The 21,284-nt window shown below is 32.0% G+C and overlaps 1 protein-coding gene across 3 annotated transcripts; it reads left to right on the top strand.

Moving 5' to 3' along the window:
* Positions 1-3,757: 3,757 nt before the first annotated feature.
* Positions 3,758-13,559, top strand: LOC142634115 ((E,E)-alpha-farnesene synthase-like). 3 transcript variants are annotated; one of them, XR_012844044.1, is made up of 9 exons: positions 3,760-4,241; positions 6,539-6,609; positions 7,139-7,250; positions 7,898-8,162; positions 8,462-8,837; positions 8,965-9,183; positions 12,032-12,176; positions 12,329-12,577; positions 13,046-13,559. XR_012844044.1 is itself a non-coding variant. In XM_075808395.1 (8 exons), exons 1-8 carry the CDS (start codon positions 4,203-4,205, stop codon positions 13,340-13,342), a joined length of 1,524 nt encoding a protein of 507 aa, XP_075664510.1. In that variant the 5' UTR covers positions 3,759-4,202; the 3' UTR covers positions 13,343-13,559. The 3 variants fall into 3 exon arrangements, 1 of the variants encoding a protein (XP_075664510.1); XR_012844043.1 differs by having other exon boundaries at positions 3,758-4,241; positions 12,032-12,577; positions 13,046-13,185; XM_075808395.1 differs by lacking the exon at positions 12,329-12,577 and having other exon boundaries at positions 3,759-4,241.
* Positions 13,560-21,284: the final 7,725 nt, after the last annotated feature.

The raw sequence follows: 21,284 nt of genomic DNA on the forward strand, positions 1-21,284 counted from the left end.
TCTCCGCTTAGAAGTTTATACAAAAATATATACCAAAGAATAAAGAAGCCTATTATAATACTACACCACTAAAATAATTGACAATATATATTAGGTCTTGCCGCAGTACAAGTGCCCCCATAAGGAATAATATTCCTTAAGTGCCCGTTTGTTTGCACTTTTAAAAGGCAAAAAGCACGTTTTGAAACCCAAAAAATTATATGAGCGTCTGGTTAGATTTTAAAAGTAACTTTAGCTAAAAGCTGCATTTTGAAATTGTGAACGAAGAGGACTTTAGCAGAAAGCAGCTCTACGAAGCTTTTTGATAAAGCTAATGCGCGTTTTATCAATATTACTGTTGGAGGCAATGTTAAATTACCAAATTGCCCACAGTGCTGCTACAAAGGTCCTCTCCGTGCTACTCTGCTACAGAACAAACACAATGGCTACAATCACAACAATCTTCCTCTCAAACATCTCTAAACTCAAGCATATGATCATATTATCAGAATACAAACTCAAAAACACAATTTTAAAATTAATCAAAACATAACAATAAAAGAAAAGAAAGAAAGAAAGAAAGAAAGAAGACAAAAGCCATCTGACCCATCTGGATTGTGTTGGGGATGAAGATGAGCGACGGCACGAAGATGAGAGCTCCTTGGAATGTTCTTAAATGAGGGAGAAAAGGAAAATTTTCTTATTGCTGAGAGAGCCAGTGAATGTTTTGGAATAAAAAAAAAAGAAAAAGAAAAAAGACGAGAGCTGGAGAAAAAAAGAGAGAATGAGAGCTCCCAATAATGTTCTTGAATGAGGGAGAAAAGGAAAATAAAAGAAGGGGGGATAGAGATAGTGGATGGCAGGGAAGAAGATGGGTGTTACAGACAAAGTGCTAAGAGAAGAGAAGAGAGAGAGAAAAAAAAAATGAAGAAGGAGAGCTCTAGAAGACTGGAACATTCTAGAGTTTGGAGGAATGGCAGGGGAAAAAAAAAATGAGGAAACAAGGAAAAAAGAAGAAAAGAGTAAGGGTACATGTGTAGAGGAGAAAAAAAGAGGGGAAAAAAAGGAAAAAGAAGAAGGAAATTTATCACAATATTTTCACAATAAATTTAAGTGGTAGGTTATTATTAGCTAATATTGGTGAGGAAAAAAATAAATTTTTTAGAAAAAGAAAAAAATAATTTTTAATAGTACGTTAAAATTAAAATCATTATCAATTTTTATCACAACATTTTCACAATACTTTCACAATAAATCTTAAGTGGTAGGTTATTATTAGCTAATATTGGTGAGAAAAAAAATAATTCTATTAGAAAACGAAAAAATTAATTTTAATAGTACGTTCAAATTAAAATCAGTATCAATTTTTATCACAATATTTTTACAATAAATCTTAAGTGGTAAGTTATTATTAGCTAATATTGGTGAGAAAAAAATAATTTTTTTAGAAAGAGAAAAATTGATTTAAGCATGATGAAGTATTCGATTTAAGTATGAAACAAACTCCTATATATTTACATTGTCCTTTTTGGTAATTTACTATTCAAACCACCACTTTTATAAGTGCTAGCCAAACACTCAGTTTTTTCAAAAAGCACTTTTAACGGCTTTTACCAAACACTCAATTTTTTCAAAAAGCACTTTTTCATACTGCATTTTTTGAAAACTCCACTTTTTCAAAATGCTCAATTTCAAAAAGCTGAACCAAACTCACCCTAAGTTGTTTAAGGCTTAATGCCTATTCAATTGGAGTCCATTACGTGCCCAACACAAAAGTATGGATTTCGCTAATTACCTCTAGAACTTTTTTAAAAAGAATTTTTATTTTATTTTAATAAGAGACTGCCACTTACTAACTAAATAAAACATGAAGATTAAAACTCACTACCACTTATCATTGTATATTTAAAATAAAGACAAAGTTTAGCTATAAAATTGGTTGTATCCTAGGCTACAACCTTGCTCAATATCTTTTTATTGAAAATTTGGCAAATTCACCATTGAATGACATATTCTTCTTATATTTTTCATGCTTGCAAAATTTTTAGAAAATTGAAGATCAATAACTAAATTATTAATAAAATTTTAAATTGCAAGTTTTTGTAATTTAAAATTATGCATAAAATATAAACTTATAGATCATATAGTAAATAATATCTTATTGACACAAAATTTGATATATGTATTAAGAGTGTAAAGAACATGCAATTTAATGATTAGAATTTCAAAATATGTAGTAATGTTTATTTTATTGAATAAGATTATAGCCTAATGCTACAACGAATTTTATAGCTAAACTGTCCTTAAAACAAAATGACATATCTAGTTAAAAATGTACTGGAGGTAAGCCAAACTCCAAAAGTATAACTTGTGAAGGAATAAATCATACGTGGCACAAGTGCACCTCAAATTTAAGCCACCAATATTATAACAATTATTATCATTATTTCCAAAAATAAAAATAAAAATAAATCCAAAGTTTGAACATCGGCAAAATCTCTCACGATACAGTAATCAAACTGTTTCCCAACAAGGACAAACACCTTAATTTAATTCCAAATAGTTTTGGGTAGGAACATGTCTGTAAAAGAATTCCAAAAAAAGCCAAATTAAATTTTACAGGAAAGTTGGGTTGAAGTTTCCTCCCCATATGGATTTAAAACGTTTTCCCTTTAGTAAGTGGCAGAGCCAGAAATTTAGGTCGAAGGCAAGATTAAAAGGTAAAATTGAAAGTAAAAAATTAATCTTAAAAAATTAATCAATATTAATAACAAAATAAATAAATAACTATATGTCAATTAACTACAAATATATATGTCATATCATTAAAATAAAGAAAAAAATTACAATTTATAATTAAAAATAATCAAATTAAGAGATCATTATAAATAAAAATAGTTTAAACATATAATTTAAATTATAAATTTATGGTTAAGAATAGTCAAATCAAGAAATCCATCTAAATATAATCCGTTTAAACATATAATTTGATTTTTTTTAAAATGAAATAAATAAAAAAATTAAAGCAAAGTATTAAGAATATGTATATGTGTAAATATTTGAACGTGTGGCTTAAAAACTCAACTTAAATGCTTTTAAAAACTTGACAGAAACTCTGAAGTCCAAAGAAAGAGATTGATATGAAAAGTTTTTTTTTTTTTTTTTGATGTGAGTCGAACTTTGTTTGCACTGTATATACCTTATTTTTTTCAAAGTTCCATGCTGGCACTGATTTATATTCTGTGTACGTGTAGCAAAGTTGTTATTTTTTATATTTTTTAATCATTACCCAGTGAGACCCACGATTTTATGTTATAGTGGTAGACTTGTAGTACGTTTTTGTCTAGTTCATCAAGTTTTTGTGTTCAGACTACTATTCAATGAATCAATGTAGAGATTTGTTTTCAATCATTACTAAGTGGGATCCATTGGTTTTATATATAGAATTGTAATAGGAGTAGAAGTCTACTGCTACAAGGAAGGTATCGTGATTTCACTGAATTGAGATATTAAGGTCCTATTTGGTTTACACGTCACTCATATCTCAAATCTTATCCCTCAAAACTCATTTTCATATCTCATATTTCATTCTCTACTTTTCTCATAACTCACTCAAATATGTGTTTGGCTCAAATATTTGCTTTAGTTTTCAGCTTAAAAACTGAAGTTTAACTCAAAAAGGTGGAACCCACAACTCTTTTTTTTTTTTTCTTTTTTTTCTTTTTCAGAACGGTAACAGTACTCGATGCCACTCTTTCACTTTTCTCTCTAAAAATTCCATGCAAACAGAAAGGGGCATAAGCTAAAAAGGTAAGAAAAGCAAATCAAACACAAGCAGATCATTCCTTCTGCAAATTCATGTTCCACTATATAGCTAGTTCATACGCACACGCACATCACAAGGGTACAGTTTTTTCTAATACCAATTTTGAAACAAACCCAAAACCCAAAACAATAATCTTTTATTTGGAAACCCCAAATCCAAATCCAAATTCCATTTTTCAAACCCTTAAACCTAAATCAACCAAATCTCCAAACCCGTAAACAATTACAAAGGAAAGAACTTTCAGCTCAAAGAAAAAAGAGAGAAAAACCGACGATGAGAGAGCAGGGAAGGACCTGAGAGTCCACTGTGATGGCGGTGACTTGTGGTTTGTGGAGGTCCAGTGAAGAGAGGAGATGAGAGAGAGAGCACAGGTAAGAGTGAGTCCACTGAGCTTCTGATGGGACAAGACTCTACCGTGGGGTCCATTGTGAACTGGGTATTTACAACTTTGCCACTGAAACTTAGTTTTGATGTTTTGAAAACAAGTTTTTGGCTTCACTCAGTTTTCAAGTTCTTAACTCAAAAAACTGAGAAATGAGTTTAAGGAAATCTTGCCAAACAGAGTTTACTCGTATAGAGCCCACCAGTTTGAGTCATGAGTTATCAAAACTGAGATACGAGAGTGGTGAAAACAAGGGTGTCCAAACACCATCTCACTAGTCAACTAAATTGGGACACCATAAAATTAATACACACTAGAAAAATGTTATATTCATAATATTTTCGTAACATTTTTACAACAAATTATAGGTGATTTGTTGTTATTGATTCTAATTTGAACTTACAACTAATTAAAATAATTTTTTTGCTCTACCAATAATAATCCGTAACAATCTGTTATTTAAAATTTATTATTATTATTATTATTATTATTATTATTTTTTATACAAGATAGAATTCTACTTTAGCTTAATCTAAGTGTATATGTGTGTGAAACTCCCTCCTGGAAACTTAAACTCCGACCCTTGTTCCCACATTTTACAAACACTTATATTACAGTGGTACTTAAAATTTATTACGAAAGTATCATAATACACGCCACTCACAGTGAGGGAAGAGAGGGGGAAGGGACAAACGTTGGGTAAGTAACAAGTTTTTCGTCACTTTATTCCTGTTTCTCTCTCCTGTTTGATTGGTGAGTAACATTTACATATTTTTTTGCGATTTTGTTTTGGGACCACTTTAACAAAATATAAAAGCAAAAGATGTGTCTGTGTTTTTATTTTGAGAATTGAGATAATACGTCCCTTAATTTGTTGGCTTTAAGTGAGGAAGGTCATATTCCATCCCATTGAACACTGAAGTAATTAAGAATTGCGTTTCCAACTTTGACAACTATTTAGTCCTTCCTTTCTTTTTCATCTACTTCAAGGAGACTACGGCTCTGTGCTGACTAGAACCTAAGTCTTACATGCAACTTTGGTCTTTTATATATGTAAACATGTTTAGCTACAGAATTCAGAATTTTTTTATATATATATAAGATAGAAATTCTACTCTAATCTACTCTAAGTGTTTCTGAGAGTGTAGAAGCAGAATCGGTAATACACATGCAATAACTACATAAAACTTAGCTAAGTTCTACAAAAACTCTAAGTTTGTAAGCAAAAGAATAGAGAAAGCCTCTCAAATTAAACTTTTATTGATAACAATTTAATAAATCACCATCTCCATGTAATTAAGGATCATTTATTGAAAATGTTCTCCAACTCCTTTGTGTGGTTGTGGTGGTAGTGAAAAGTGGTGTTTTTTTTCCAACTCCTTTAAGAAAAAGAAATAACAAAGTGCTACTCTCTACTAGAGAAAAGAAAGCGACTTAATTAGGGAAATAAAAATAATTAAAATCCTAATTCAATTAGGAAGAGGAAAAAAAATGCCATAACTGATTTGCATTATCTTCCCTTGGGTTGGAAAAAAAACTCGTGCTCGAGCTTTTAGTCTTCATTAGAATTTATCTCCATGATTGGAAATAAGATGCTTCACATGTATAGATATATGACAGATTTATGTGGTTAAAAGTCAGATGTATAGATATGACATTGCAAGCTTCACATATGTATAGGTATTAGAATTAAATTTATATAAAATTTTCAAAAGATAATTTTTTGAGCAGCTAGCTGGTTTTACTCTCCCATGAGAAAGCTATGAAAATTGCCCAAACAAAATGTTAGGAAGTATGCGTTTAATGATTAAATTTATTATATTTTAATAATTTAAATTTTTGGGATAATTGGTAATGTTGGACCTCACCTATTAAAATGGATTAAATTTACCAATTTTTTTTGCTATTTATTTTCAATTATTACTGAAATAAACTCATAAATATTTGCTACACTCACAACAAATATGTATCGATCAATAGTACCGATATCTCAATAGAATCCTTATTTAAAAAATAATATTAAAAAAAACTCACAAAATTTTTTTTGAGAATAAAAAATCTCATAATTGATCACACAAAATTTATTTAAAGGTTGGTATAACAAGATTCAAAATTCTCCATAATTTGAATGTACCATGCCTTTTTCAAATTTGAGTTGCACCCACTCAAACAATATGTGGCTCCGCTACTTCCTTCTAAGATAGAAGGTCTTACGTAGTTATTAGTTATGAACTTATCTTATTTTTGTCATTTTGTATGCCTCATTGCCTATATAAAGCAGTCGAAAGTAGGTTTCGAAAATCCATCAACACTGCATTCATCAACTCAAACTTTCTTAATTTTTCCTTTAGCTTTTCCTTTTAGGTGATTCCATCAATATGGATTGTAATAAACAATTGCAATCTGTGCTGCAAACTTCATCATCCGAGACAGGGACGGAGCTAGGATTTCGAGTGAGGGGGGCGAGATACACTCAAACCCAAATGCTTAAAAAATTTGTTATAGCCTAAACCTTCATATCATAGCTCTAGATTAACCCAAAGACAACCGTGTTTTTTTTATTATTTATTTTAAATTTTATCCAAGCTACTTATAAAAGAATATATACATACATATATATGTGTGTGTGTTTATTCAAAGCTTCTTTGGGAACTTCATCAACCACTTAAGCTGTAATTATCCCATACTAATGCTTTAAGATAAATTTTATAAATCATTTAGAACACAGATAGAAACTCACAAAAAGAATAAAAATTTAATGAAATTTTGAAAAAAAAACTTTTTTTTTTTTTTTTTTTTTTTTTTTTTTTTTTGTGAAAGCAGGGAAGTATTGAACAAAAATGGAGCATGAAAATTCAAAACCATGCTTTATATATTTTATAATTTTCTTTTTTTCACTTGGCCAAGGGGGGGCCATTGCCCCCCTTGGTCCAAGCATAGCTACGTCCCTGATCCGAGATGAAGCCTCAAGCCAATGATATCGTACACGAACGACGATCTGCCAATTATAAGCCAAATATATGGAGCTGTGATTACCTACAGTCTCTTTTTAGCATATACGACGTAAGAATCCTTTCTAAATACCTTCTATGAGAATATCATTGTGACTAGAATTTTTGTGTCACAACTTTTACAACTTTTATGTGGTCAATATTTAGTAAACGTTTATCCATTTGATAAAGATTTACCATTTTTTTTTCACCACTTTGAAGTTGTGCCAACAGATTCTCTCATCTCTTCCATTTCAAAAAATAATTGTGGCTTCTTTTTCTGCTCTATTTCTTACTCTATCATAGAGAAATTATAATTACTTCTTAAGCAATTAGTTTCTATAGTGTAAAATATGACTCTTAACACGTTATTGTATTTACTTCTAAAATTATAGCTCATCCATAGGGAATATAGGTGCATTTAAATAGAACCCAAATATTCAAGTTATTTTATTATGGACAAAGTATTTTTCCAAACCAGTTTAAAGGAATTTTTTCCTACTTGTTATATGACGATTTGTAAGATCATGCATGTGTCATATTTAAAAACTTTATGACTTACTAAATCAATGGAATGACTAAAAATGAATGTGGAGGTAGTGGGAATTTTGTTTCCTAAACTCTATCCTTTCATTATTGTCCATTCTCATCTTTAGAGAGCCCCTCTGCACGTAATTTTCACTAACACAATTAAGATTTGGGACAATGGTGTTTTTGCAGGGCCAAGAATATGAAAGACGGGTACAGAAACTTAAAGAAGATGTAAGGATAATATTTGCGAATGCAGTGGACTCTGTGGCAACCTTTGAGCTGATTGACAGCGTAAACAAGTTAGGCCTAGCAAGCCACTTTGATATGGAAATCAAAGAGGCTCTAGACACCACTGCATCCACTAAGAAGAAAATTTCTAGTCCAGAAGAGGATCTCTACACTACTGCACTATGCTTTAGGCTTTTTAGGCAGCATGGCTATGAAGTTTCTCAAGGTAAAATAATCTTCAAATTTAAATCATGTCATTTATGTAGCCGATCCTAATTAATCTGTTGAAAATCCATAACTGATCCCAAAAAACTTAGAGCCCGTTTAGTACGTGTGTTTAAACAACAATTTTTAGTTTTTTTAAAAATACGTGTGAGTGAAAAAAAGTGTAAAAATACGTGTAATATTGTTTAAAAACTGAAAACATGTGTTTAAATATATATACCAAACATGCTCTTAGAAACTAAAACATGGTTGTTGTTTGAAGTCCTAATATCTAACCCCAGTACATTCTGTGCAATTCAGATATGTTTAGAGGCTTTATGGATGAAAAAACCGGTTTGATCAGAGAAAACCCGCACATAAATATTAAAGAAATGCTTGAGCTTTTGGAGGCCTCACACTTGGGTTTAGAAGGTGAAAACATTCTGGATGTGGCTAGAGATTTCTTAACTGCAACTCTCAAAGAAAGCATTTCCAGTTTAGATAGTGACCTTGCCAAGCAAGTCGTCCATGTTTTGGAACTTCCATCACAAAGGAGAGTACAGTGGTTTGATGTCAAATGGCACATCAATTCATATGAGAAAGACATTCACATGAACTCGAGCTTACTTGAACTTGCTAAACTTCATTTCAACATAGTTCAAGCCATACTTCAAAAAGATCTAAGGGAATCATCCAGGTAGCTTCCAAAGAATAATGTGATTTGTGAATATGTATCTTATACACCAAACTCACTTTGCATTGCACAAAATACTAATTAGCATAAAGAGAAACAACTTAGTTACTTGTACCTTTGTGTCATTTAGGTGGTGGAGAAATCTGGGGCTCACAGAGAACTTGAGTTTTGCAAGAGACAGACTAGCCGAAAGTTTTATGTGCTCAGTGGGCCTTGCTTTCGAGCCTGAGTACACATGTCTTAGAAAATGGCTTACGAAAGTCGTTACTCTGACACTGATAATTGATGATGTTTATGATGTTTATGGCACATTGGAAGAACTAAAGCACTTCACAAATGTCGTAAATAGGTCAGCATTGCGGAATATCACTGCTGAAAACTTTCAATATAAAATAGGGTTAAATATACTTTTAGTCCTAAACTTTTGGGCTGGTTTCATTTTGGTCCTCACACAGTTTTTTTTTTTTTTTTTTTACTAATAAAATGCTTATGAATCACATAATTATAATAAAAATAAATAAATTAGTTTAGACAAAGCACCGTGTAGCTTGACTAACACTTCCCTAGTATTTTTAATAGAAATGTTTAGGGTTTGAATAATTTTTCTCCATTTTAAGAGTATCTCTAATAGGTTCTCTAAAGTCAATTTTGGAGAGCAAACACACTAAATACTCACTCCAACAGGCAACGGCTTCTCTATCTTTATATTTTGAAATAGAGTTGCTACAGCACCTCTCTTGAAGTAGAGAATACTGTAGCGTTTATTGTAGCACCTTCAAAAAACTTGATCTATTAAAATAATCTCTTAGTTGAATAAAAAATAATTTTTTTCTCTTTCCTCTATTTCTCTTTCTTCCTTGCTCTCTCTTTTGCTTCTCATCAGAAAAGGCTCTCTCTTCTCATCAGAAAACAACATAGACAAAGGCCAACTCTCTCTACCGGCTGTGTGTGTGTGTGTGTGTGTGTGAGTGAAGTAAGATGAAGAAGAAAGAAAATAAAAAACAAAAATGCAAACATAGAGGAGAAGCCAAAAGATCATAGTCAGCTGTGTGTGTGTGTGTGTGAAGTGAGTTGAAGAAGAAAAAAGAAAAAGAAAAAGAAGGTAAGCATAGAAGAGGAGAAGTCAGAAGGATGGGGTTCATGTGTGGAGAACAAACAAAAAAATAGATTAATAGGAGAAGAGTGGGTACGTGTGTGTGGAGTGGAAAAAATAAGAGGGAAAAAAGAAAAAGAAAAAAGAAGACAGAGAAGATTCTAGAAAGTGAAATGTATGGATGAAAAGAAAAGGGAAAAACTTATTAAAAAAGGGAGAAATATTATGTCACAATATTTTTACAATATATTCACAAAAAAAATTCTAAATGATAGGTTATTATGGGAAATTACTAGTAAAAATAATAATTTATATGGTGGGTTTAAATTAAAACCAATAAAAACTTACTACCTAAAATTTGTTGTGAAAATATTATGAATATAACACTTCTCAAAAAAAAAATATATATATGAGGAAAAAAATTTTAAAAAAAAGAATAAAATTTTTATAAAAAAAATAAATTAAAGAAATAGTAAAGAAATAATGAAGAAATAATGTTTAAATGAGATGGAAAAAGGATAGAGAGTCTATTGAAAAGTATATTTGAAAAATTAAATAGGCAAAGAGTAATTGTAATTGGAGAAGCTACTAGAGATGCTCTAATTATTAAAAAGAAAAAGTTTATGTTAGATAAAAGTTTCTTTGCAACCAAACATGTGAGTGGGGGGGGGGGGGGGGGGTGTTGGTAAAAAAAAAAAAAGAAAAAAAAAATATATATATATATATATATATATTTTCTTTACATTTTTAGTATTTTGATAGAAAACTTTTAGCTGACATAGCTTTCTTGTCAACTATGTAGCAAAATGTTTTTTTTTTTTTTTTTTTCAAATAAGTGACAAAGGCATTATGTCAGTCATGCGAGTAATTTTTGTTAATTAGGTGTTGGCAAGGATAACAATGAAGCACACACAAGTACGAAAATGAAACAAAAAATTGAGGACCGAAAATACTTTAACCGTTTATTTCAATGTAAAAACATTTCAAGGAAAATTATTTATTTTATGATATTTAGTTATTTTCCTGAAAATGCTCAAAAAATATTTGTTGGAGTTGATTTGATCGTGCAGACCAGATGAGCGAAATTGATTTAAAGCGAAAGCGCTGTGCCAACTTGCGTACAAGATTTATATATGGATTTTAAACAATAGTAAAATCCTCTTCAAAAGTCCTTTCGTACAGGCCGGCTATTCAAGGTCTATTGGCTTTCTTGCTTATGCGGTACTTTGACCGCTAAGCCTTGCTTATGCACCGGGAAAGATCGTCGATAGGAAAGCTCTATTACTCATATGAAAAATCATAAATTTTATATTTATATTTAATATAAATATGAAATAAAAACTTTGATTTCTCACTTTAATATATTAATAAAATAACTTAGATCAACCTGCACAATCAAAATAAAATTTTTAAAAATTACACTAATAAGCATATTCAAAATAAGAGTGTAACAACAAAATTAAATAAAAATAAAAATTAACAAAAGCTATCAACTGAACTAGCATTCACAAGGATAATTACGTACAAACAATTGAAACCTCTAAGTGATACTTACAAAGTATTTTTGAGAAACTGTTAAAAGTTTGGAGTTGATTCCCATAATTTTGAGGCATAACGTGGTTATTTTGGAGGTTTTATAAGGTATTTTCATCATTTTAATGGTTTTTTAGGGGTATATTTATTTATTTAGAGTGTATTTCAATCATATTAGATTTGAAAATATTTGGGTATTTTTTAGATACAAGGCCATTTCAGTCATTTTGAAGGTATAATGGATAATTTGGTTATTTTAAAGGATTTAGAGGTATTTTAGTAGTTTTGAGAATATTTTGGTTATTTTAATTTGGAGATATTTGGGACTACCACATATTCTTGGTGCATTGGTCACTCCACAAGTATAAGTGCTTGTGGAGTGTGGGAGGCGAGAGTAAGGGCCGGAATTCAAGTCTCTAGGAGAGAGTTTCACACACATATACACTTAGATTAGGCTAGAGTAGAAATTCTATCTTGTGTCAAAAATTTGGAGATATTAGGGGTATTTTAAAATAGGCAAATAATTGTTTTACAACATTAAGAATTATTCTTACCAAAATATTTAATTCAGGTGGGATGTTAGTGAAACTCAACAACTTCCAGTGTGCATGAAGACTTGCTTCTTAGCTCTCTACAATACTACTAATGAAATCGCTAATGAAATTCAAAAGGAGAAGGATGCCTGGAACCATGTTTTACCTCATCTTAAAAAAGGGGTACTCATCTGTTCATTTTCCATAATAATTGGAATTTACTCATTTGTTCATTTTTCATCATGTTTAACTGGAATACATATATACACAATAGGTAAAGATCATCGTTATTGAAATTATAGTGAATATCTTTTTCTTTTTCTCTTTTTTAATAGTGGACAGATTTTTGTAATGCATTATTTGTGGAAGCAAAGTGGTACAACATGGGCTACACTCCATCCCTGCAAGAATATCTAAGTAATGGATAAAAATCATCGACTGCCCCATTACTTTTGGTCCATGAATTCTTTTCCATGGGACATGAGGTAACAAACGGGATGGAAGATTTTCTGGAGAAAAACCAAGAAATTGTGTATAATATATCTATGATAATTCGACTCTGCAATGATTTGGGGACTTCAGTGGTAATTACTCTTTCTTTATACAACATTTTTTCAAATCGTAGATGTAGTTTTAGCATTTTCAGAATAATTATTAGTAGATAAAAATGTGATGTCATTGTCAAGCCTAGATTAGAACTCGTAAAAATTCGTCACATCAATAATTTGTAAAAATATTGTAAAATAGTTTATATTTGTAACATTATTTAGAAGGAAAGAGTAATGTTATAGACACAAACTATTTTACAATATTTTTACAAACTACTGATATAGTTTTATCATTTTCTAAAAAATTATTGATAAATAAAAATGTTATATTAGTGGTAAGCCTAGTTTAGAACTAGTAAGAATTTGTTATATCAATAGTTTGTAAAAATATTGTAAAATAATTTGTGGTTGTAGCATTACTCATTCTTTATTGGTTATATAGAACATTGATTAATTATTATATCCATATTAGAACAAACTAATTGGAATAGTAACTTGAAACAGGCTGAGAGAGCAAGAGGTGATGTTCCCTCATCAATCCTATGTTATATGAGAGAAGCTGATGTTTCAGAAGAAATAGCACAGAAGCACATCGAAGACATGATAAACAAGAGTTGGAAGAAAATAAATGGGCAATGCTTCAACCAATTGCCAATGCTGCAATCATTTGTCAATATTGCAACAAATAATGCTCGTGTGGCACATAGCCTTTACCAATATGGAGATGGATTTGGAGTTCAAGACCGAGACACTCGGAAAAATATCGTGTCTTTACTGGTTGAACCTCTCGTGCTCTACTGAATTGAAATGTCAAATTATGGAAAATTGGTCAATTTGTCAGTTATGGATCTATGATGTTAGAACTTAGAACTTAGAATTGGAATAACTTACTGGATGGTGACTTGAATAGCTAGGTTAAGTGCATGGCTTTGTCTCTACAATAATGCGATGAACGAGTGCTTGGATTGTAACGTAATCAATATTCGGTTCATAATTAAATAAAAGTGCTTTTAAAACATTTATATTTGATGTTTTTATAGGAAAAATTCATGAACTACCTAGTGAGAATGTGGAATAAGGAGCCTTGAGATGAAGCTACAAATGTTGCAAGAGACTAGATAAGAAAGAAAAAATGAATTACAATATCTCTTCCATCTTCCGGATCGATTTTCCAATTTCATGTCCCTAGTAAATTAATTCTCTTATCGTTTCATGGACATGAGCCATTATCAAACCACTTCAATCATTGATATTCTCCTTTCTTATTAGACTACTTGTTCTTTGTTTAATATATATATATATATATTTATTGGTGTAATCTTCTAAACTTCATACTTTCTAAGTTTCTATATGCACAACCTTGAATAACAGGATCCTTGCTTTTCTTTTGAACTTGATTTTGTTAATAATTATTCGATTGCTCGATGTAGATCACAATAAATGAATGCCTCACCCTCTCACATACTAATAGATCTCATTAATTAAATTTATTATAAGCTCAAAAAAAAAAAGTAATATTACAGTCACAAAATATTTTATAACATTTTTACAAAATATTAATGTGGTCAACCGTTTATTGGTTTTCATTTAGACACGTCAATAATATCAATTTTTCATCTACTAATAATTATTCACCACATACCACCGCGAACCCTTGGTGCAGTAGTCATTTTACAAATATAAATGCTTGTGGGGTGTGGGGGCAAGGGCCGAGGTTCAAGTCTCCAAGAGGGAGCTTCACACATATATACACTTAAATTAGTCTAGAGTAGAAATTCTATATTGTATATATATATTTATATATATATATATATATATAATTACTTACCACATCAACAGTTTGTAAATTTTTTTGTAAAATAGTTTGTATCTCTAATATTATTAAAAATAAATTCATTATAAAATTTACTATTCATGTGAAAGGATCGTATACATTTTTGCTCGGTAAAACTACTGAATAATTACACTTTTGTTTCTTGTAAAAAAATATTACACTTTTGATTGCATGGTTTTCACCCTCAATTATTTGGTTGGTGGACTTTTCTTTCCTTTTTCATGTCGTCCTTGACTTAGGCTGGCGCACTTGCCTTATTTATTTGATGTTCAACACGGATTGCATGCAATCCAAAAGGATTGGTTGGCCTTATTAAGTTATTGTTTCTTCTATAAGGATTGCATGCAATCCAAAAGGACTCGTTGGTAACTACCTCTATGCATCCACTGACATCCACATCAGTGGATGCATAGATGTGCATAAATGTGCAAAATGAAAAAAAGTCACTAATTTTACACATTTTGAGCAAAAAAGCACACATATTAGTGGGTGTAAACTCATCTATAAAATACACATTGCTACAGTACCGTGTAAATTTACATGGGTACTGTAGCATATGTATTTAATATCTTAATAGTTTTTTTTTTCTCTCCTCTCTACCTGACTCTCACCTCCCTTTCTCTCAGGCACACAGCACAGCTCTCTCTTTCTCTCATCTCATCAATTTTTCTTCCTCTAGCTTCCGTTGATTGCCATCGTCGCTAATGAGAACAAGGTCAAGCAAGCCGAGTCGTCGAACGAGTCCATCGCCTACAACACGAACGGTGTTCTCTGACGAGTCCGTCTAGAATCTCGTGGGTTTTGATCTATTTTTGGTTGAGCTTTAGGCCAGCGGCCATCACGAGGAGGTGGCGGTGCTGCAAAGCATCGATCTTGCTCTAATCCGTTGGTTGTTGGTTTTTTTTTTTTTCTGGTTTTTTGGTTGATTATGGGTGTGGGTCGGTGGGTTTTGATCTTGATTGGCTTGGCTTTTTAAGGATCCAAGTTTATATAGAAGAATGATTGGAAGGTTGTTGTATTTGACCATCACTAGGCCAAACATTACCTATACAGTCCATAGGTTGAGCCAATGTATGGCTAAGCCTACGAAACCTCACATGGATGCTGTCTATAGGATATTGCAATACTTGAAGAATGAACCGCAGAAGGGAAATCTGTTTTCATCAAAGTCAAAATTACATGTGAAGGGCTTTGCAGATTTTGATTGGGCTGCATGCACTGATATAAGGAGATCAGTGACCGGTTATAGCATATTCATTGGTGACTCATTAGTTTCATGGGAATCAAAAAAACAATGCACTATGTCTAAATCTTCAGCAGAGGCAGAGTATAGGGCCATGGTTGTGGCTACTTGTGAGATAGTTTGGTTATTGTATTTTCTAAAAGACATTGGAGTTTAGCACACTAAAGAAGCTTTGTTGTTCTATGACAGCCAAGCAGCATTGCACATTGGGTCAAATCTTGTTTTTCATGAAAGGACCAAGCATATTGAGATTGACTGCCATGTAGTGAGGGATAAGGTTTTTGAGAAGGTGATCAAGTTAATTCATGTTAGAACTCACTATCAACATCCATTCTGCAGCTTCCCTTGAGGGGGAGTATCAAAATGTTGACAAAATCATGAGAAGCAAGAAGACTTGGCTGAATCAGTGACAAGGAAAGCTGCATCAGTGAAGGAAGAAGTAATACAACAAGAAAAACGACAGTAGCTTAAGTAATAAGATTGTGTGTAACTTAGTGTATTTATAACTAATTAGTTAGTTACAAAACGTGAGAATGGTTGTTAGCGTATAGAGTCACACGTGAGAAAGTCTATTAATAGGAGTGTCAGGTGGCTTGAAAGCTTTTATAAAAAGCTTGTATGTGTATTTCACAAATAGAGAAAAAGAGAGATTCAGAGAGACTGAAAAGTGAAACACAGTTTTGAAGCTAACTGAAGGGAAAAAAAAGAAGAGGTGATTTTTCTTTTGCTCAAGACACACAAGGAAGATAAATTGGGGGCTTCCTCTAGGACGGTTATTTGGGTACTACAACCAAAGAGAGTTGAAGTATTCAAAGTGGAAGATCTTGCTACCTGATTTTGTAGTAAGGTTGTACTTATTCTTAGAGGTATTATTGTATTTTCCCAATTTATTGTGAGCTCAAGTTTTGGGTATAACTTGAATGTTGTAATTTCTATTTTATTATAGTGGATTGATCGGATTTGCCCCGTGGTTTTTCCCTCTTCTTGGTGTTCTTGTTGGTTGATTTTTTATTGCTTCTTGTTGGTTTTTCCCTCTTCTTGGTGTTCTTATTGTATAACTTCAGTAACGTTTATTACATACATTTATATACAAAAATGAAAAATGAAAAATCAATTGAAATTGTGACTTAATCTAATAATTTTCAAGTTGAAAATTATTACTTTAAATCACAATTTCAATTACTTTTCATGTGTGTAAATGTGTGTATAATACGTTAACGTGTGTAATTGCTTTTATCCTTCTAATAATGCATGACATGTGATTTTTAACTTGAATCGGTATCTTGGTTAAGTCATAAGTGTACGGTCTTGTCCTTAACATGCAAAATAAGTATGATGGGTTTGTAAAACATTTTACATAATCTAATGAAAGTGTCTTATCTTGTGTGTGGAATTCCCCTCCTTTTAAACAAATATATTTGGTGTTTCGATTTATATATGTTAAAGTGTATGTATCCACTTATTCAGCAAAAAAAAAAAATTGTATGTATTCACTATGATTTTCGTACTGTTGACTTGGAACTCTGAAGTCGTAGGCCTCGTGGCTGAAAAATAAATGGCTTGAATCTTGGCTAAAACAATGAATTTCTCACAGGCAGTGTGACAATTAGCTCCTTAATTTATATTTAAATTAATTTAATATATAATTTAATAAATTTATACATATTTCATTAATTTACATATACCTAAGTCAAAAAAATGTTAAGTGAGCTTATATATTTGAATATTACTTAAATAATATTTAATTTTTTCATCAATTTAGTTAATATTCTATATATATATATATATATATATTTTTATTTAATATTCATTATTCTCATGATTTAATATAATTAATTCATTTGAATGACAATAAAGATTTTACAAATTTTACTACACAGGCATAATCTTATTCGGTTGGATAGCTTACTAGCAAGGAGGCTGAAAAGAGGTCTGCCGCTGTCTGCTTCCCCAGATAATGGGCTAAATTGAAAACTAATCCTACATTTAAGTTTACATTTACAACATTTAACTAGGACAAGACTTAGGTACATTACTTAGATGTTGTTCCTTAAGTTCACCTCTTAAGATTTTGTCACGTGTCTTTTTTCTTTAAAGTTGTGAGCCTTGTGGCTGAAAAATAAATGGCTTGAATCTTGGCTTAAACAATGAATTTCCCATAGGCACCATAACAATTAGCCCTTAAATTTATATTTAAATTAATTTTATATATAGTTTAATAACTTTATACATATTTTATTTACATATACCTACGTCAAAAAAGTTAAGCGAGCCTTTAGATATTTGAATATCACTTAAATAATATTTCATTTTTTTATCAATTTAGTTAATGTTTTATATTTTTATTTTTATTTAAAATTCATTATTGTCATAATTTAATATAATTAATTCATTTGAATGATACTAAGGATTTTACAAATTTAGCTACATAAACATTACAAATTTACGTGTTAATCTTATCCGGTTGGATAGGCCACTAGCAAGGAGGCCAAAAAAAGGTCTGCAGCCGTCTGCTTCCCCAAATAATGGGCTAAATTGAAAACTAATCCTAGATTTAAGTTTCCTTTTACAACATTTAACTATGGTAAAATTTAGGTGCAGTATTTAAGTGCTGTTCTTTAGATTCTTCTCTTAAGATTTTGTCATGTGGCTTTTTTCTCATAAGATGGAAGTGTATTTTTTAATTAAGTTGCCACATGATAGAATTTTAAAAAGTGAACTTAAGAAACAGCACCTAAAGTACTGTACATAAATTTTGCACTTTGACTAAGCTAAGGATCCTAGGTTTCTAGTTTGGCCATGTGACCATGTCCATGCTAGGTTTTTCATAAGAATATAGTAATCCTAAATCCTAATTCTGCTTTCCCCACATCTTCATGAGAGAAATAATACAAAAAACAAAGTGGTAATCCTAATCCAAACCATTTATTAATTCAAGAGATCACCCACCTCACTTGTCGATGCCACTAAAGCCAATGTGTGATATGTTACTGCTAGGGCTATCCAGAAGGATTCGGTAACCCAACCCACCCAAAGAACCGACCAGATCCGACCCGAATTCGGCCGACTCGACTGCTCTGGCGGGTTAGCGGCGGGTCTTCACCACTGAAACCGATTTTCGGAGGGTCGGTTTTAGTTTTCCTCCCCTAAAACCCGAAAAAACCGAACCGACTGAGAGATTTCCAGATCCCAGCGAAATTTCCAAAATCTGGCAAGTTTTTCTAGAATTCGATGACTTTTTTCCTGAAACCGGCAATATTTTTCCAGAATCCGGCAAAAAACCTAGATTCCGGCGATATATTTTCTTAGATCCGGTGAGATTTTGATTGGATCTGGCGAAATCTCATCAAATCCGGTGAGATTTTCGCCTGATCTTGCGAAAGCTCACCGGATCTAAGAGAAATATCGCTGGTATCTAGAAAACTTTGCCGGATCTGTGTGTTTTTTCACCGATTTCTCGTCGTCTTCTTAGATCTATGGTTTCAACCAACCCGCCCGCAACCCGTTGATGATCTGAACCGCCCAACCCGATTACTCCGGTGGGTCGGCGGCAGGTGCGTTTTTTCTCCACCCGATTTCGGCAGGTCGGTTCCGAGTTGGGCACAAACCCAACCCGGACCGACCCGTGGACAACCCTAATTACTACCATTACCATTGGCCCATTGCAAATTCTTGTATCCAATATAATCCTATATACTGGATAGCCCATCAACAAAGAAGCCTAAGTTGTGAAACACGATTGACCCATTTGATGTAGTTCAAGGCCTACATATAATCAATATGTACCATCCCTTTGGTTTTTGAAACTATGTCAGAGTTAAGTCAATTTCAATCAACACTCGTATATTTGGTACATCAATTTAAACATATGTTTTTAGTTTTTAAACAATATTACACGTACGTATTTTTACACATTTTTTTACTCACATGTATTTTCAAAAAAACTAAAAACTGTTGTTCAAACACACGTACCAAACAAGCTCCACTTTTACTTTTCTTTGATTGCCACCTTGATTCAGCCACTACAGGCGGGAATTTGTTTCACCCACACAAGAGATGGACTTAATATCCAACAGTTACCCAAGAAATAATAATAATAATCTAACAATGAATGTCACATACACAACATACATGCATGGTGAACGAAGCATTGGATGTCACATATAGACTGACAGACACATGTGCAGTATAATGGAAATATTAAACAATTAAGTAACATATTTCAGAAGACAAATTTTTTTTTTCTTTCTAATTGCTCAGAAATGCTATATAAATACTTCATCACTCCCTTTGAGGTTCAAACTTAAGTCCCTCATGTAGACGACTAAATTTCTTAGTTCGAAATAAATCAAACAAGTAAAATAGTTTCACAAATACGAATTTGCATTGATAAATGTGTGGTACAATTCTCTGTAATTACAAAAGAGTGATCCTCTGATTCGATCTCCTTGAAAGATTTATTGATTGGAATTGTGGTAATGTGATTTTGATTTGAACATAAAATATTCTTCAATTTGGCTGAGGAATGGATCGAAGATCTTTGAAACGGAATTACAATGAATCTCTGGTTATGAGCTTGTTAGAAATTCTTTGTTCTTCGTGTTCTTCGTGTATTCTTCGTGTTTGAAGGTTTGTGGTGGAAGTTCTTCGGTGCTTTAGAGGCTTGATTCCGTAGAACTTCGTTGATTTATGGTTTGTTGAGGTTTCTGGAGGCTTTTGAGCTTGATTCCAGTGAACTTTGAGATCTGGACGAGTAGTTTGGATGATTTTGCTTCGAATGTTGTTTGTATTCGAGGTTGAAGTTCTTGGAGGCTTCGGGGTTTGATTCCAGCAGAGCTTCTGAATTTCTGAACTCAAGATATCTTCTTCCTTCTCTGTCTGTGTTTCCCTAAATGTCTTAGGAAGGCTTCTATTTATAGGAGTTTAGGGGTAGGTGAGCGACACGTGGCGGAGTCTGATTGGTGACACTTGTCACAGCTTGATTGGTCCGCTTATGTCATCGCTTACACGTGCAAGGCTGCTTGTGTCATCACTTACACGTGCAGGGCTGCTTGTGTCATCGCTTACACATGCTGATGCAGTTTCATGCCTTTATTTCAATGACACTTGGCAAATTTCTATTGGAATCCGAATAGTGATGGCAAAACCTAGCAGCAATACGTGGCGCCTTGTAATTGGCTGTATTTTGTGAACTTGGTAGTATGATGTGTCAGTTTACAGTTTGCTAGATGCAATGTAATCAGTAACATCACAAGTTGTTGTCATTGGTGTGAGTTGTTGACTAGTATGGTGCTTTGAAGTTTCTTTCATTTGTCTTGTTTGTTATCTTCAGGACATGTGCATAATGATTTTTTAAAATAAATTTTTAATTAGAAAGTAATTTGAAATTTTAAATCAGAAAGTAATCTGAAAGTGCTCTTTGCTTCTCGACTTCATTAGGTAATATTCTTTTCTTTTGATTTTGATTACTTGATTTTGATTTTGATTTTGGTAATATTCTTTTCTTTTGAATTTGATTACTTGATTTTGATTTTGATTTTGATCTTTTTCTTGGTTCCCTTTTTTTTTCTTTTTTCTTTTTTTTCTTTTTTCATTTCTCTCGGCTTCATCTCAGGTTCTCCATTTCGTGACTTCACTGGTAAGTGGTAACTTCTATCATTAATTCT

The sequence above is a fragment of the Castanea sativa genome, chromosome 5 (genome assembly GCF_040712315.1).
Source record: "Castanea sativa cultivar Marrone di Chiusa Pesio chromosome 5, ASM4071231v1".
In the NCBI taxonomy this organism is placed as follows: Eukaryota; Viridiplantae; Streptophyta; class Magnoliopsida; order Fagales; family Fagaceae; genus Castanea; species Castanea sativa.

Coding starts and splice junctions, on each gene's coding strand:
- LOC142634115 (XM_075808395.1), top strand. CDS start 4,203: ATGGGACAAGACTCTACCGTGGGGTCCATTGTGAACTGG. Junction 7,251..7,897: donor CTCTTTTTAGCATATACGAC/GTAAGAATCCTT, acceptor GTGTTTTTGCAG/GGCCAAGAATATGAAAGACG. Junction 9,184..12,031: donor TTCACAAATGTCGTAAATAG/GTCAGCATTGCG, acceptor TATTTAATTCAG/GTGGGATGTTAGTGAAACTC.